This window comes from Sinohyriopsis cumingii, chromosome 4, assembly GCF_028554795.1.
Source record: "Sinohyriopsis cumingii isolate HCF-2022 chromosome 4, ASM2855479v2, whole genome shotgun sequence".
Lineage (NCBI taxonomy): Eukaryota > Metazoa > Mollusca > Bivalvia > Unionida > Unionidae > Sinohyriopsis > Sinohyriopsis cumingii.
In genome coordinates, this window is record NC_142964.1 from 136,096,515 (window position 1) to 136,111,221 (window position 14,707).

The 14,707-nt window shown below is 35.7% G+C and overlaps 1 protein-coding gene across 1 annotated transcript in view; it reads right to left on the bottom strand.

The window, feature by feature from the left end:
• Positions 1 to 566: 566 nt before the first annotated feature.
• Positions 567 to 14,707, bottom strand: part of LOC149802146 (activating signal cointegrator 1-like) — a 66,416-nt gene continuing 52,275 nt past the window's right edge. The window contains exon 12 of the mRNA XM_089956548.1: positions 567 to 13,418. Within this exon, the coding sequence (XP_089812674.1) occupies positions 13,369 to 13,418 (50 nt within the window). The 3' untranslated portion in view covers positions 567 to 13,368. The remainder of the gene's footprint in view (positions 13,419 to 14,707) is intronic.

Below are 14,707 nucleotides of genomic sequence, written 5' to 3' on the forward strand. Positions count from 1 at the left end.
CATTAACTGAAACCTGAAATTGTTAACAACAAGGATGAGAATGATGAAAAGCATTAACTGAAACCTTAACAAACTGTTGACAACAAGGATGAGAATGATGAAAAGCATTAATTGAAACCTTAACAAACTGTTGACAACAAGGATGAGAACGATGAAAAGCATTAATTGAAACCTTAACAAACTGTTGACAACAAGGATGACATTGATGACATTGATGAAAAGCATTAACTGAAAGCTTAACAAACTGTTGACAACAAGGATGACAATGATGAAAAGCATTAACTGAAAGCTTAACAAACTATTGACAACAATGATGACATTGATGAAAAGCATTAACTGAAAGCTTAACAAACTGTTGACAACAAGGATGACAATGATGACTTTGATGAAAAGCATTAACTGAAAGCTTAACAAACTGTTGACAACAAGGATGACATTGATGAAAAGTTAACTACCATGTCCTGCTTCTCACTAATGGGGGCTCAACCAAAAAATGATATGAAACAGGAAAATGGCAAAATTAATAATGACAACAATTGTGTTTTCTGTAAGGAAAAATAAAGACATTTGATTAAATAATTTCTTTTATTTGATTCATACACCTAAATATGTATCACAGTTGAGCCATAAAGGCATGCATTTTGAAACAAACTGAATATTCCTGTATCTATATACCTTTCATTTTACACCAAACATGTGTCATTCATAATACAATTCAGACAAAAATCGCGTAATCTGATCTGGATATCAAAAACATCTTTAACTGAAACACAGCTAGAAATGTAAAACTCGGTGTACTAAAACACCATCTTAAACAAGACAGAAAACTTGCATCACAAAACAAACCTGGTAAACTTGCACCACAAAGGTATTTATGAATTTTCTGACCTCATTTTTACTAAATGATCTTGAATTTTCTTCCTCAAAGTGAGAATTCTTAAATGTTTTTTTTTAGTTACCACTTTATTGGTGACAATGACTTTATCTCTTGACATTCACCAAACATCAGGGATTAACAAGTAACTTTCCCTTCTTTTAGTACATTTTTAATTTAGCTAGAAAGCAAAAACTTTAACATGAATCGGAATTTAAAAATCACAACTTTTTATATTTACCTTAATCATGTGCATAGACTGCTGGATGAAAAGAAGCAGACATGCATAGTGATGCCAAACTAATTGCTATGCTAGACATGCATAGGGATGCCAAACTAATTGCTATGCTAGACATGCATAGGGATGCCAAACTAATTGCTATGCCAGACATGCATAGGGATGCCGAACTAATTGCTATGCCTGACATGCATAGGAATGGCGAACTAATTGCTATGCCAGACATGCATAGGGATGGCGAACTAATTGCAATGCCAGACATGCATAGGGATGCCGAACTAATTGCTATGCTAGACATGGATAGGGATGCCAAACTAATTGCTCTGCTAGACATGCTTAGGGATGCCAAACTAATTGCTATGCTAGACATGCATAGGGATGCCAAACTAATTGCTATGCTAGACATGCATAGGGATGCCGAACTAATTGCTATGCCAGACATGCATAGGGATGCCGAACTAATTGCTATGCCAGACATGCATAGGGATGCCGAACTAATTGCTATGCTAGACATGCATAGGGATGCCAAACTAATTGCTATGCCAGACATGCATAGGGATGCCAAACTAATTGCTATGCCAGACATGCATAGGGATGCCAAACTAATTGCTATGCCAGAGTGATTGCCATGCCAAACTCCTGCCAAATATTGGTCTTAATACATTATATTCACTCAGTCTGGTTTTGTATCAGAGGAAGATTCTGCCTCAAATCTGAGGAATTTCTGAGATCTTTTTAATCAATAAAAAATCCCAGGTGCATAGATTTAAAACAAAAGTTATTTTTCATCCTTTCAACTGTGCTAAAAATATTAACTCTACTACCAACAAAAACATAAATACTAACTCTACCTCCAACTAAAATAAGAATATTATTTCTACCTCTAACCAACACAGGAATACTATCAAATGAATCATAAGAAAGATGTCAAATCGCTATTTGAGGAGTTTCATTAAACCAGGGCCAAAGACTGTTTAACATACATCAAAAGTATATCCCTATTAAATCAATGTGATGGATGTTTATTGTGGTACTGATTACTGTTTCTTACCATATGAATCTCATTCATGATTGAGCTCTGTACGATTTCCTTCCATGAGAAACAGGGGTTGATAGCTGTGATGTGTTTTCATGGTCTTAGAACAAAAGTAATTTTAAAAATATGTAGCCTTCATTTGACCCCGTATGCATTCTTATGTTCTGCCCACTTACTGTTGCTTTATAAACAATAGATTAAAAACATTTGGATTTGTGGTTTGTTGATGGAAAAAAATATATAAATCTGATAACATACTATACAACCAAGTTTCTAATATCCTTTGCTTTTTTCAGGGTTGTTTTTTTCTGCTGGTTTTAACAGCACTATTAACACACTGGCTATATCATGCCTGGGCAATAATAGTCAAGTCCCTTTTCCAAGGACACTCTGAGGCAGTCAACCCTGGCTAGGTATCACATCCACAAACCTCAGATGTGTTTGGGGCTCTACCAACTGAGTCATTACATAGGAAATTGGTAGGAATAGTATCAAGTCACCATAGAAATCACAAAGGAAATCAGTACAGGTAGTTATCAAGTCGCCATAGAAATAACAAAGGAAATCAGTACAGGTAGTTATCAAGTCGCCATTGAAATCACAAAGGAAATCAGTAGGATAATTACCAAGCCGTAATAGAAATCACAAAGGAAATCAGTAGGGGTAGTTATCAAGTCGCCATAGAAATCACAAAGGAAATCAGTAGGGATAGTTATCAAGCCATCATAGAAATCACAAAGGAAATCAGTTGGGGTAGTTATCAAGTCGCCATAGAAATCACAAAGGAAATCAGTAGGAATATTACCAAGTTGCCGTAGCCTGAGCTGTAACTATGTGGAAAATGTGATACATATCCATTAGTCAAGCATGAGACGAGTATTAATATACCCATAATTTGCCTGAATGAACTGGCAAGGTAAGGAAATAATCTGTACACTCAACAACCAATCTCTCCTTCACAAGACTGTGTTCAAGAGTACCCTGAAGGACTGACTCTCAAATGACAGAAAAGAATCTCCCAAAATTCAAGACAAGTCCATTTCTTCTGTCCTTGATTCACTCCTAACTTCTAAATGTTCAAACCATCTTGGATGTTCTTGAAAAACTCCAACCTACAAATCTGTTATCAAAAATATTTTATTACATGTTTTAGTTAAAATGTATACAAATGAAGTGCAGTACTGCTCTTTATCAATTGCTTCTGAGCTTAATTCTGGTATCATTAATAGAACACTGAATTAACCTGTGATGTTAAGCTACAGCCATGTGCAAAGTTTGGTTAAATCTGTAGTTAACATTTTTTTATATAAACATTTTTTTATATAATTGAAATCTTACTTATTGAAGTTACTTCATTGTCATCTTTCGGGGTAATTCTTTTGATATATACACGAACTGGGCCTGATAAAAATATCCATGGATACTTGTGTTGTCATGCTACTAAGCCATAATTGGCTTAAAATGGAGTAAGATGTTGAAATCAATGTCAGAGTGCTGACAGTCAGCTGGTTTGTTGGACTGTTATTCTTGCCAAATATTCTGTGAAAATCGGATGCTGCTATCTGTCAGCAAGAAAAGTCATAAAAGATTATGCATGAGAGCTGATGTGTTATATACACTAGTCCAATGATCTCATGGTGCTGTATATACATGTCTGACACTCTCATGGTTATATACACTAATCCAATTGATCTCATAGTGCTGTATATACATGTCTGACACTCTCATGGTTATATACACTAGTCCAATGATCTCATGGTGCTGTATATACATCTGACACTCTCATGGTTATATGCACTAGTCCAATTGATCTCATGGTGCTGTATATACATGTCTGACACTCATGGTTATATGCACTAGTCCAATTGATCTCATGGTGCTGTATATACATGTCTGACACTCATGGTTATATGCACTAGTCCAATTGATCTCATGATGCTGTATATACATGTCTGACACTCATGGTTATATGCACTAGTCCATTGATCTCATGGTGCTGTATATACATGTCTTACACTCTCGTGGTTATATACACTAGTCCAATGATCTCATTGTGCTGTATATACATGTCTGAATCTCACGGTTATATACACTAATTAATTTGATCTCATAGTGCTGTATATACATGTCTGACACACATGGTTATATACACTAATCCAGTTGATCTAATAGTGCTGTATATACATCTGATACTCTCATGGTTATATACACTAATCCAAATGATCTCATGGTGCTGTATATACATGTCTGACACTCATGGTTATATGCACTAGTCCATTGATCTCATCATGCTGTATATACATGTCTGACACTCCTGGTTATATACACTAATCCAACTGATCTCATGGTGCTGTATATACATGTCTGACACTCCTGGTTATATGCACTAGTCCATTGATCTCATCATGCTGTATATACATGTCTGACACTCCTGGTTATATACACTAATCCAACTGATCTCATGGTGCTTTATATATGTCTGACACTCTCATGGTTATATACACTAGTCCAATGATCTCACAGTGCTGTATATACATGTCTGACACCCTAGTACTCTTATTTATACCTGTCCAGCACTCTCATGATGTTATATATACACATCTGAATCCCTTATGGTGTTATACATACATGTCTGACACCCTCATGGTTATATATACATTTCTGACACTCTCATGCGTTATATATATACATGTCTGATATTCATAATATCTATCATGTAAGAAGTGACTGTACTGCATGAAAAATCATAGTACCAAATCTAAACAATTAGAAAAAGTTTTCAGAAGAAGTACAGACAGTTAAAAGATCAAATAATTTTTATATTTCTGAAACTTGATATATAAAAGAGAGAAATGTCTGTTTTAACTAGAGGAACCACTCTGTCAGCCACATTTGTTATCCTTTTTATGCATAACCTGAAAGGTCTATTGCAGTAGTTTTATTCATAAAGCCTTACATCAGTGGTTTCCAACCTTTTTGAGCTGTGACCCTACAAATATTTTTTTCAGAGCCACATGATCCTGTTTCCACAATTTTATAAGTTTTGACACCCTCCAAAAACATCCTGGTGAACCTGCTGAACATCATCATGACTCAGATTATGCATGGGGGTGACTGATGGTCACATTAAACATAATGACTAGAAGCCTGTGACAATCCACATATATACAAGACTCAAATAACCTGAAATAGACATAGTAAAATACAAAAAAAAATGGTAAGCATGAAAAACTTTTCTTTTCTTTTTCATTAGCAATTCTCATGTACCACAATAATACACCTCTGCAATGAAGGTCTGAACACCTTACATGGTGTTATGATGTAGCTAATGGAACCAGCATGGTGTTATGATGTAGCTAATGGAACCAGCATGGTGTTATGATGTAGCTAATGGAACCAGCATGGTGTTATGATGTAGCTAATAGAACCAGCATGGTGTTATGATGTAGCTAATAGAACCAGCATGGTGTTATGATGTAGCTAATGGAACCAGCATGGTGTTATGATGTAGCTAATGGAACCAGCATGGTGTTATGATGTAGCTAATGGAACCAGCATGGTGTTATGATGTAGCTAATGGAACCAGCATGGTGTTATGATGTAGCTAATGGAACCAGCATGGTTTTATGATGTAGCTAATGGAACCAGCATGGTGTTATAATGTAGCTAATGGAACCAGCATGGTGTTATGATGTAGCTAATGGAACCAGTATGGTGTTATGATGTTGCTAATGGAACCAGCATGGTGTTATGATGTAACTAATGGAACCAGCATGGTGTTATGATGTAGCTAATGGAACCAGTATGGTGTTATGATGTTGCTAATGGAACCAGCATGGTGTTATGATGTAACTAATGGAACCAGTATGGTGTTATGATGTAGCTAATGGAACCAGTATGGTGTTATGATGTTGCTAATGGAACCAGCATGGTGTTATGATGTAGCTAATGGAACCAGTATGGTGTTATGATGTTGCTAATGGAACCAGCATGGTGTTATGATGTAGCTAATGGAACCAGTATGGTGTTATGATGTTGCTAATGGAACCAGCATGGTGTTATAATGTAGCTAATGGAACCAGCATGGTGTTATGATGTTGCTAATGGAACCAGCATGGTGTTATGATGTAACTAATGGAACCAGCATGGTGTTATGATGTAACTAATGGAACCAGTATGGTGTTATGATGTTGCTAATGGAACCAGCATGGTGTTATGATGTAACTAATGGAACCAGCATGGTGTTATGATGTAGCTAATAGAACCAGCATGGTGTTATGATGTAACTAATGGAACCAGCATGGTGTTATGATGTAGCTAATAGAACCAGCATGGTGTTATGATGTAGCTAATGGAACCAGCATGGTGTTATGATGTAGCTAATGGAACCAGCATGGTGTTATGATGTAGCTAATGGAACCAGCATGGTGTTATGATGTAGCTAATAGAACCATCATGGTGTTATGATGTAGCTAATGGAACCAGCATGTTAGAAAGTAATAATCTTATGAACACATTCACTGCCATATGGCTCACATAAAAAGTTTCTTCTAATAACAAAGCCCAGTCCTCCTTACATACATCATAAAATAAACCAGCACATCCAAATTGCCCCAGAGTAATTCTTGATCAATAACAAAAACTGCATCATACTGCCTTTGAGGTAGCTTGCAGTACTTGTGCCGACAAATAAGGAAAGGAATATGTTAACAAATATTTTAAAAAATGCATATGTCATGGTCACCTTCCAGCTACATAATCTGGACCATTTCCAAAGGTGGCCAGTAAGTAAATAAAGATTTGATTTGGAATGGAGCAACTTTATTCTGAACATAAAAGATGACCTGTTTGCAAAGGATACTTGATTGCAGAGTGTTGGCCTGTATGCAAATGTTTGGTTGGAATAACTTCACAAACTTTAAATAGTAAAAGAAATATGTAATTATGAACAAGTCATACAATGTGCGTGTATATATTATAAGAAAGTATATATATTGCAGGATAAAAAATAATTTTGCATAAAAGCACTGGACAAATAGAAACCTTTTGCTGACAATATTCCACTGCCTCAAACATTCCGACTGTCAAAAGTCCATATATCACTACTCTGCAAATTGCCTTATGATATATAATGCATGATTTTCAAAACCAGTAAACAAAATCTTTTCATTGGTGATCATGGTGCCATTGTTGACATGGCAAATCCAAAAATAAATACCTATATCTTCCTACAATATAAAAAATCTCCTAATGGAAATTAAAAATTACCAACTGATAATTTTGTGTAGAAAATAACATTCTAGCAAGTCTTTAATTACAGCACACTGGCAGCATAGAGTTTTAACCAATTACTAATGGGCACACATATGTAATTAATTTCTGGTGGTTATAGTTTTTGTAAATATAAATAAAAATACTACAGCATTAACAATGAATGTGTCACAATGGGCTCTTCTTACTATAATTTCTTAATTAAGGCCATGAACAGAAAAACTTGTGTTGGGACACCAAAGTTATAAGAAAATGGGCATTAAGGGGTCACAACCCTAGTAAACGTTTATGCAGAATATTTGAAATCCAACTACTTCAAAGTTTCATCAATAAAAGCATCATCCCATGAAACAAAACAGAAAAATTGATTGACAAATGCCATAGATCTGTCTGAAAGGTGTAGATGAGACACGCAGGTCTCTGAAACAATGTTTATATCAAAGTGCATCAGAATAGGTTGAATAATTCTTAAATTATGTTGATTACAAGCAACATTCCATGTAAAGATATGAAGTTTACTGACAAGGACCATATCTCCACCGAAAATGGTGTAGATGATCCAGAACCCATACAAAATGTAAATCTACATGTTCAAGACAAATCTTCAGTCAGAATATACTTAATAGTTCTTGAGGTATCTGGGCTGCAAACATTCAGAGTTTCCATGTTAAGATAAAATATGCTCAACAAAAGGGACATAACTATGTTCAAAAAGGAGCAGACAAGACCAAACCCATAAAAGGCACATAAAGTCCAGAATACAATGCGCATTCCAAATTTTGACAAATGTGCTGAATGATTCTTGTGCTATTTCAGTTATAAGCAATATCCCATGTTAAAAAATTATTTTCTTTTTCAAGGTCCATCCCTCTATCCAAAAATGGAGTGAATGAGACGATGCATAAATACACATCCTGGCCTATGACACAATGTTTAAATTATATTGCATTGGAATAAGCAGAATGATTTTTAAGTTGTGCCATTTACTTTAATATCCAATGTGAAGAGACATAATTTATCAAGGACCATAATTCTATCAAAAATGGTGGAGACATGACAAAATCCATAAATGGCACATGATGGTTTGTGAGACAATGTATGCAGAGCTGCCAACCCTCCAGACTTGCAGTTAGTGAATTTTTAACATACTTAGTGAAAAATTATACCTTGACACTAACTCCATCAACTTTGATGGTCAGTACTGCATTATATGAAGATCCCAAAATAAAAATAAAACATTTAAACTCATTACAAGTACAAATTTTTTTGCAGCCAAATTTACTGATATACACAAACTTCACGCTATTTGTCATGATATGAGGCTGTGGCAGACTTGAACTTCCTCAATTGGGATATGGTAAATTTGATTTAAAACAGATTAGACTTCTTGCCTGCTAGTTAATCTTGGTGACGAAAATGGCTGCAAATTTTCAGCACCTAAGGAGGCACTAAATGTTTGTCTTATTTTTCCTCACATTAGGAAATAAACTTTCAATGTCACTGTTGCCGATCTCCAACTGAGAAGACAGGTTATGTTCAACAAGAAAGCTCACAGACAATGTTTCAGCACTGGTAGCATGCAGGACTTGAGTAGGTGGCTTAAAGAACTCTAAAGCTGAAATCTGCTGGGGGTGCTATAGCAGTGTACCACATACCTCCAATGGCTCGTGTCACTGTTTACAATTTATCTTTCATACATGTACTTATAATAACATTACTACTTGGTACATATATGACAGGTAAATTATAAGCAACAATACTAGCCCTTGTGCATATTCCCAATTGCAAAATTCTCTGCACACTACTGTGTGAACTACATCAATGTTTGATGGCTGAATGTTAGGCCAAATTTTGGTGTACTCCAATCTATACTTCACTTTTTGTGGAATACAAATATAGTTGCTTGGAGGTGAAAACATTAACTGCATTGTAGCTTAATTACTAAATAGTATTAATCCAGAAGATGAAACGTCAAATGGTGAATGATTAGTGGTGTCGGCGCATGCGCGTATACCTGTGAACTCAAGCAAATTACGATATATGCTAATCTTTCAATCTAAAAAATCTGAACACTCGAAAAAGCTGTCTTCATGTAGTTTCCCAACCTTTACGAGCTTTTTGCTACTAATGTGCTTCCTTACATCGCAAATTACAATATATGCTAATCTTTCAATCTAAAAAATCTGAACACTCGAAAAAGCTGTCTTCATGTAGTTTCCCAACCTTTACGAGCTTTTTGCTACTAATGTGCTTCCTTACATCGTCTCTGCCACCTATCTAATGTTAAAATTTGTGGCACACTGTGCAAAAAAGCATGATATATATCGCTATTTGATAGCAGATGTTTGGTATATTCCACAGTAAATGTCACTTTTTGTGCAATACATTTCTTTTTCCTTGGTGGTGAAAACATTTTAAAGAAGTGATGCTGAACGAAGATGTGATGCCAAATAGTAATTCAAATCAGTGTTGGCAGCACATGTGCAGAGAAAAATTCATGTTAGGCCCTGGCTTCTTTCAAAAGCATTTGTAAAACTACTCTTATACATATAGATTAAAATATGCTAAAATGCTTGCTACCAGGCCAATGGTACCAATGTATAGTTCTACTAATATCGTGACTAGCAGTGCCAAACCATTTTGGCAACAGCCGATATCAAGACTAGCATTTAACGGGAAAATTAAAAATAATTGAGAATTGGGGAACTTGCGATTTTTTGGCATGCAACGTGAATCCGTGAACCCTGTAGAAAATCGTGAAATTCACGCCAAAATCATGAGGGTTGGCAGCTATGTGTATGCTCCAAAACTGTATCAAAATAAATTCAATGGTCAAGAAGTGATGCTGAAGATTCAAAATTGATTAAGCCTGGGCAAAAACTCCGAAAGACAAAATCATTATTTTTTTAAAAAGTCACATCTATGTATCATGCATTCATCAGGCATCTAGTTTTGTGCATCATTGGCAGAACAATCACGGTTGAAAACAGTACCTCAAAATTTGAAAAGAATCCCACATTTCAATATAATAAGATTATATGTGGTTATAGTGTGTGCTTTTGATTTCAATTTTAAAAAAAACAGCATCACTCCTAATTTTCAAGTGACTACTATAATAGGAAGAATACTGGTTACTGTCCTCCTGTCAAAAAGAATAAATTTTCCTTACCAACAGAAAAATAATTCAAATTCAACCCAATCCATCAACATAATTGATCAACGGCTATCCATCTGCCTAGTAGACATATGCAAGATCAGCTGGTCATCAAATCTAAATCAGAAGGATGCCTTCTGTTGCAGTTTCTCCAACCTGTTAACTGGATGTGTTATAAAAAGGAATGTTTAATGGTTTCTCTACTTTTTGTATCTTTATTTATATTTGATGGCACATCACTATCATTTGTCCAATACTAAAAGGTCTAGCCCATATGCCAGGATGATCTGTGTCCAATACTAAAAGGCCTAGCCCATATGCCAGGATGCTCTGTGTCCAATACTAAAAGGCCTAGCCCATATGCCAGGATGCTCTGTGTCCAATACTAGAAGGCCTAACCCATATGCCAGGATGCTCTGTGTCCAATACTAAAAGGCCTAGCCCATATGCCAGGATGCTCTGTGTCCAATACTAAAAGGCCTAGCCCATATGCCAGGATGATCTGTGTCCAATACTAAAAGGCCTAGCCCATATGCCAGGATGATCTGTGTCCAATACTAAAAGGCCTAGCCCATATGCCAGGATGATCTGTGTCCAATACTAAAAGGCCTAGCCCATATGCCAGGATGATCTGTGTCCAATACTAAAAGGCCTAGCCCATATGCCAGGATGATCTGTGTCCAATACTAAAAGGCCTAACCCATATGCCAAGATGCTCTGTGTCCAATACTAAAAGGCCTAGCCCATATGCCAGGATGATCTGTGTCCAATACTAAAAGGCCTAGCCCATATGCCAGGATGACCTGTGTCCAATACTAAAAGGCCTAGCCCATATGCCAGGATGATCTGTGTCCAATACTAAAAGGCCTAACCCATATGCCAAGATGATCTGTGTCCAATACTAAAAGGCCTAGCCCATATGCCAAGATGCTCTGTGTCTGATACTAAAAGGCCTAGCCCATATGCCAGGATGCTGTGTCAAAGTTGGACAAATTCTATTCACCAGTATTTAGCAATAAGGTTGTGTAATTGTTTTTCTGCTTTGAGTATTTCATTCATGTCTCATGGCAGAGCAGCTTCATTAGTATAAATCCAAAAGGCACACAAGCAAAGACACTTTCTAGCAAATTGGTTACAATTCTGTTACGTAGTTGTTTATAAGTTTTAGAAGGTTTTTCTATTTTTAGGTAACTGTGACCATATTTAATGGCAGATTTGCATCATTTGTCTAAACTCAAAAAAGAGGTTTCTTTTCGAAAAACTTGTTTAATGGATTTTCTATTTTTGGCAGCCATATCTGATGGTGAACTGACAATATTTGTAATACATTTAAAAGCCCGCAATACCTGAATGTTTAGTCAAATTTGGTCCGATTCTGCTATTCAGTTTTGAGAGGAAGTAATTTAAATCTTGTCCTAATTTTAGTAATAAGGGCAATATTTAATGTGAGATCATCCTGAGTTTCAAAACCAGGAGAAAATTTCATTCAAGGATGCTTTCACTTTAGTCAAATTCTATCCAGTGGTTTTGGAGATGTCATTTAAAGGCTTTACTATTTACAATAACATTGGCCATATTTGAAAAGTTTGATTCAAATCATTTGTACAAAATTATAAGGTCTTCATGCCAGGGTTTGTTCTGTCAAGTCTGGTCAAATTATATTCAGCAGTTAGAAAGACGTTTAAAGGTTTTTCTTTTTTTAGTAATGGTGGCCATATCTGAAGGTGAGTCAACATCATCTGTATAAAGCTGAAATTTCAGCACAAAATAGGGGGCCAGTATAATTGGTCGAGGAAGAACATGGGAGAACTCTGGACAGAACCAACAACCCACAGGAAGCTACTGGCAAGCTTTCTCACACACCAAACATGGTCAAGCTCAAGGCTCAAAACCAGTGATCCATAATGGTGAGTGCTTTTAACCACACAGGGTCACTAGTGAAGTAGTTTAAGGGTTTAGTAGTGTTGGCCATATTTGATGGCAGATATACACGTCAATTTGTATAAACCTGAATGGTCTTTATTTCAGGATGCTCTGTGCCAAGTTTGGTTAAAGCTGATGTGAACACTTTGAGCAGGTGAAAATAGAAATTACTGACAGATGCCGGATAGGCAACGAAAAACAACAATGAGCAAAGGGCCATGCCCTAAGTACACTTTGCCATATTAGCTTATGGCCAGGTGAAATAAAAAATTATGCTTAGGTGTTCCTTGATCAAAGTCTTGAACACCTCACAGAAGATATAAAGAATTGGCTTTAAATTGTAAGACATTAATATATGCTTCTCATATGAATTGTCCTGCAATTACAGATACTAATCACAATCGATAAGGTCTCCTTCCAGATTAAATCAGATCGTCTTAGCCAGAAATCATGAAGCAAGTCCAATAAATATATAAAACTCTGCCCCTTTATGTTAAGGTTTTATTTAACATACAGAGTGAGAAGTTTTACACCCAATGTGGGAACAGTACTTGAAATGTACAAATGCAGCCTTCTGGTCCCACTTTTATAAAATGTCTCAATGTTGAGTCAAAACTCAGCTCAAATTTTGCATGCTTTAATAGACTAATTAATGTAAAAACCAGCACAATGAACAGTGCTCATTTTTTTTGGCCAAAACATTCTGATCTTACATCTGACACTACAGAAATCTCGTAACAGGACAAAGTTTTGAGTTTAATTGGTGCTCAAATTGAGAAATATAAGAACAGAGCTTGATGGCCAGACAGACAATAAGGAAGTACTATAAGTTTTAAATCACTTGGTTCATTCTAGTCACAAACAGGTGGTGATTATCTTAATCCTTTCTTTGCTGCTTGATGGATATGAAGATCCAATTTATCTGAAACAACAGAAAAAGAAAAATATATTTTTATAATATTCTGTTTATATAATTGGCAGTTATAATATGAAAGTAAAATGTTAATGTCTCACAATCACTTCATTGTTTATGTGGATACCCTGTTAAGTGAGCAAAACAATGAACAAGAAAGCAAGGGTCTGCATTGTGAGCCCATGATCAACGTACTGCCATAATGGATGTTACCCTAGAGACCAAGGTCAAAGGTTGAGCAAGCATGTTGCAGAATAATGAATATTCCAATGTTGGAAAAAAATCCATCTAGAGGATTAGTAAATAAAAGCAAATTAATTAACTTAAGCAAAATCTTATCATACATTTCTTTTATTGTGACTCTGACTCAAGATTAATGGGGTAAACATGCACCAAATGAATTGTCCTAGCTCCATAATTATTTACGTTAAATGTGAAGAAATCCAAAGTTCAGTAAATATAAACAAATAGAACACCTTTCCTCAAAACCCCAAGAACAAGAGGACAAGCATGCATGTCATTGAATGAAGTGTCTAGATTCATAATGTCCCAAGTATGAAGCATGCATTCGCATGAACATGAAGGGACAAGTCAGCATATTACAGGCAAATTAAAAAACTTTAATAAAACCTATAAGCTAATTTATCATGGCTGTGACTCTGATTGTACCAGCAACCTAACCCCAAGGTAAAAGAGGAGAATCAGTGTATCAAAGAATGAATTGTCAAAGCTTCGTGCTAAGTATGATGAGAATCAATGAAGGTGTATAGGAAATATATGCAAATGATACATTTTAATAAAATACATTAATAATCTGTTGGCAATGCTATCACTGTCAGAGACTTCACTGTTGTGTCATGCCTGCAACTAGCATGCACCTGACAATTTATAATTTATCCCAACTTTAACTAATGCTGTACTTGTGACTTTTGCCCATGGTAAGTGAGGTTGGTTTACATCGGATTCTTATAATTTATCCCAACTGCAACAAATTCTGTACTTGTGACTTTTGTCCAGGGTAAGTGATGTTGGTTTACATCAGATTCTTATAATTTGTCTCCTTGATAAGTTATGCACAAATTCTCAGTTATATGAACTCTCAAAACCAAAGCTATTTGATAAATATAATGATGGATGGACAGTAGTGGATGAAACAATGGAGTACTCTGCCCTTGCATTTGTGATATCAACTACAGGCTAGATCAGTGGCTCATTTCAGCTATTTTCAGCAATATTTAATGGCACATCAGTGTGAAATTTATAGGCCTTTAAACCAGGAAACTTTTGTCTCAAATTTA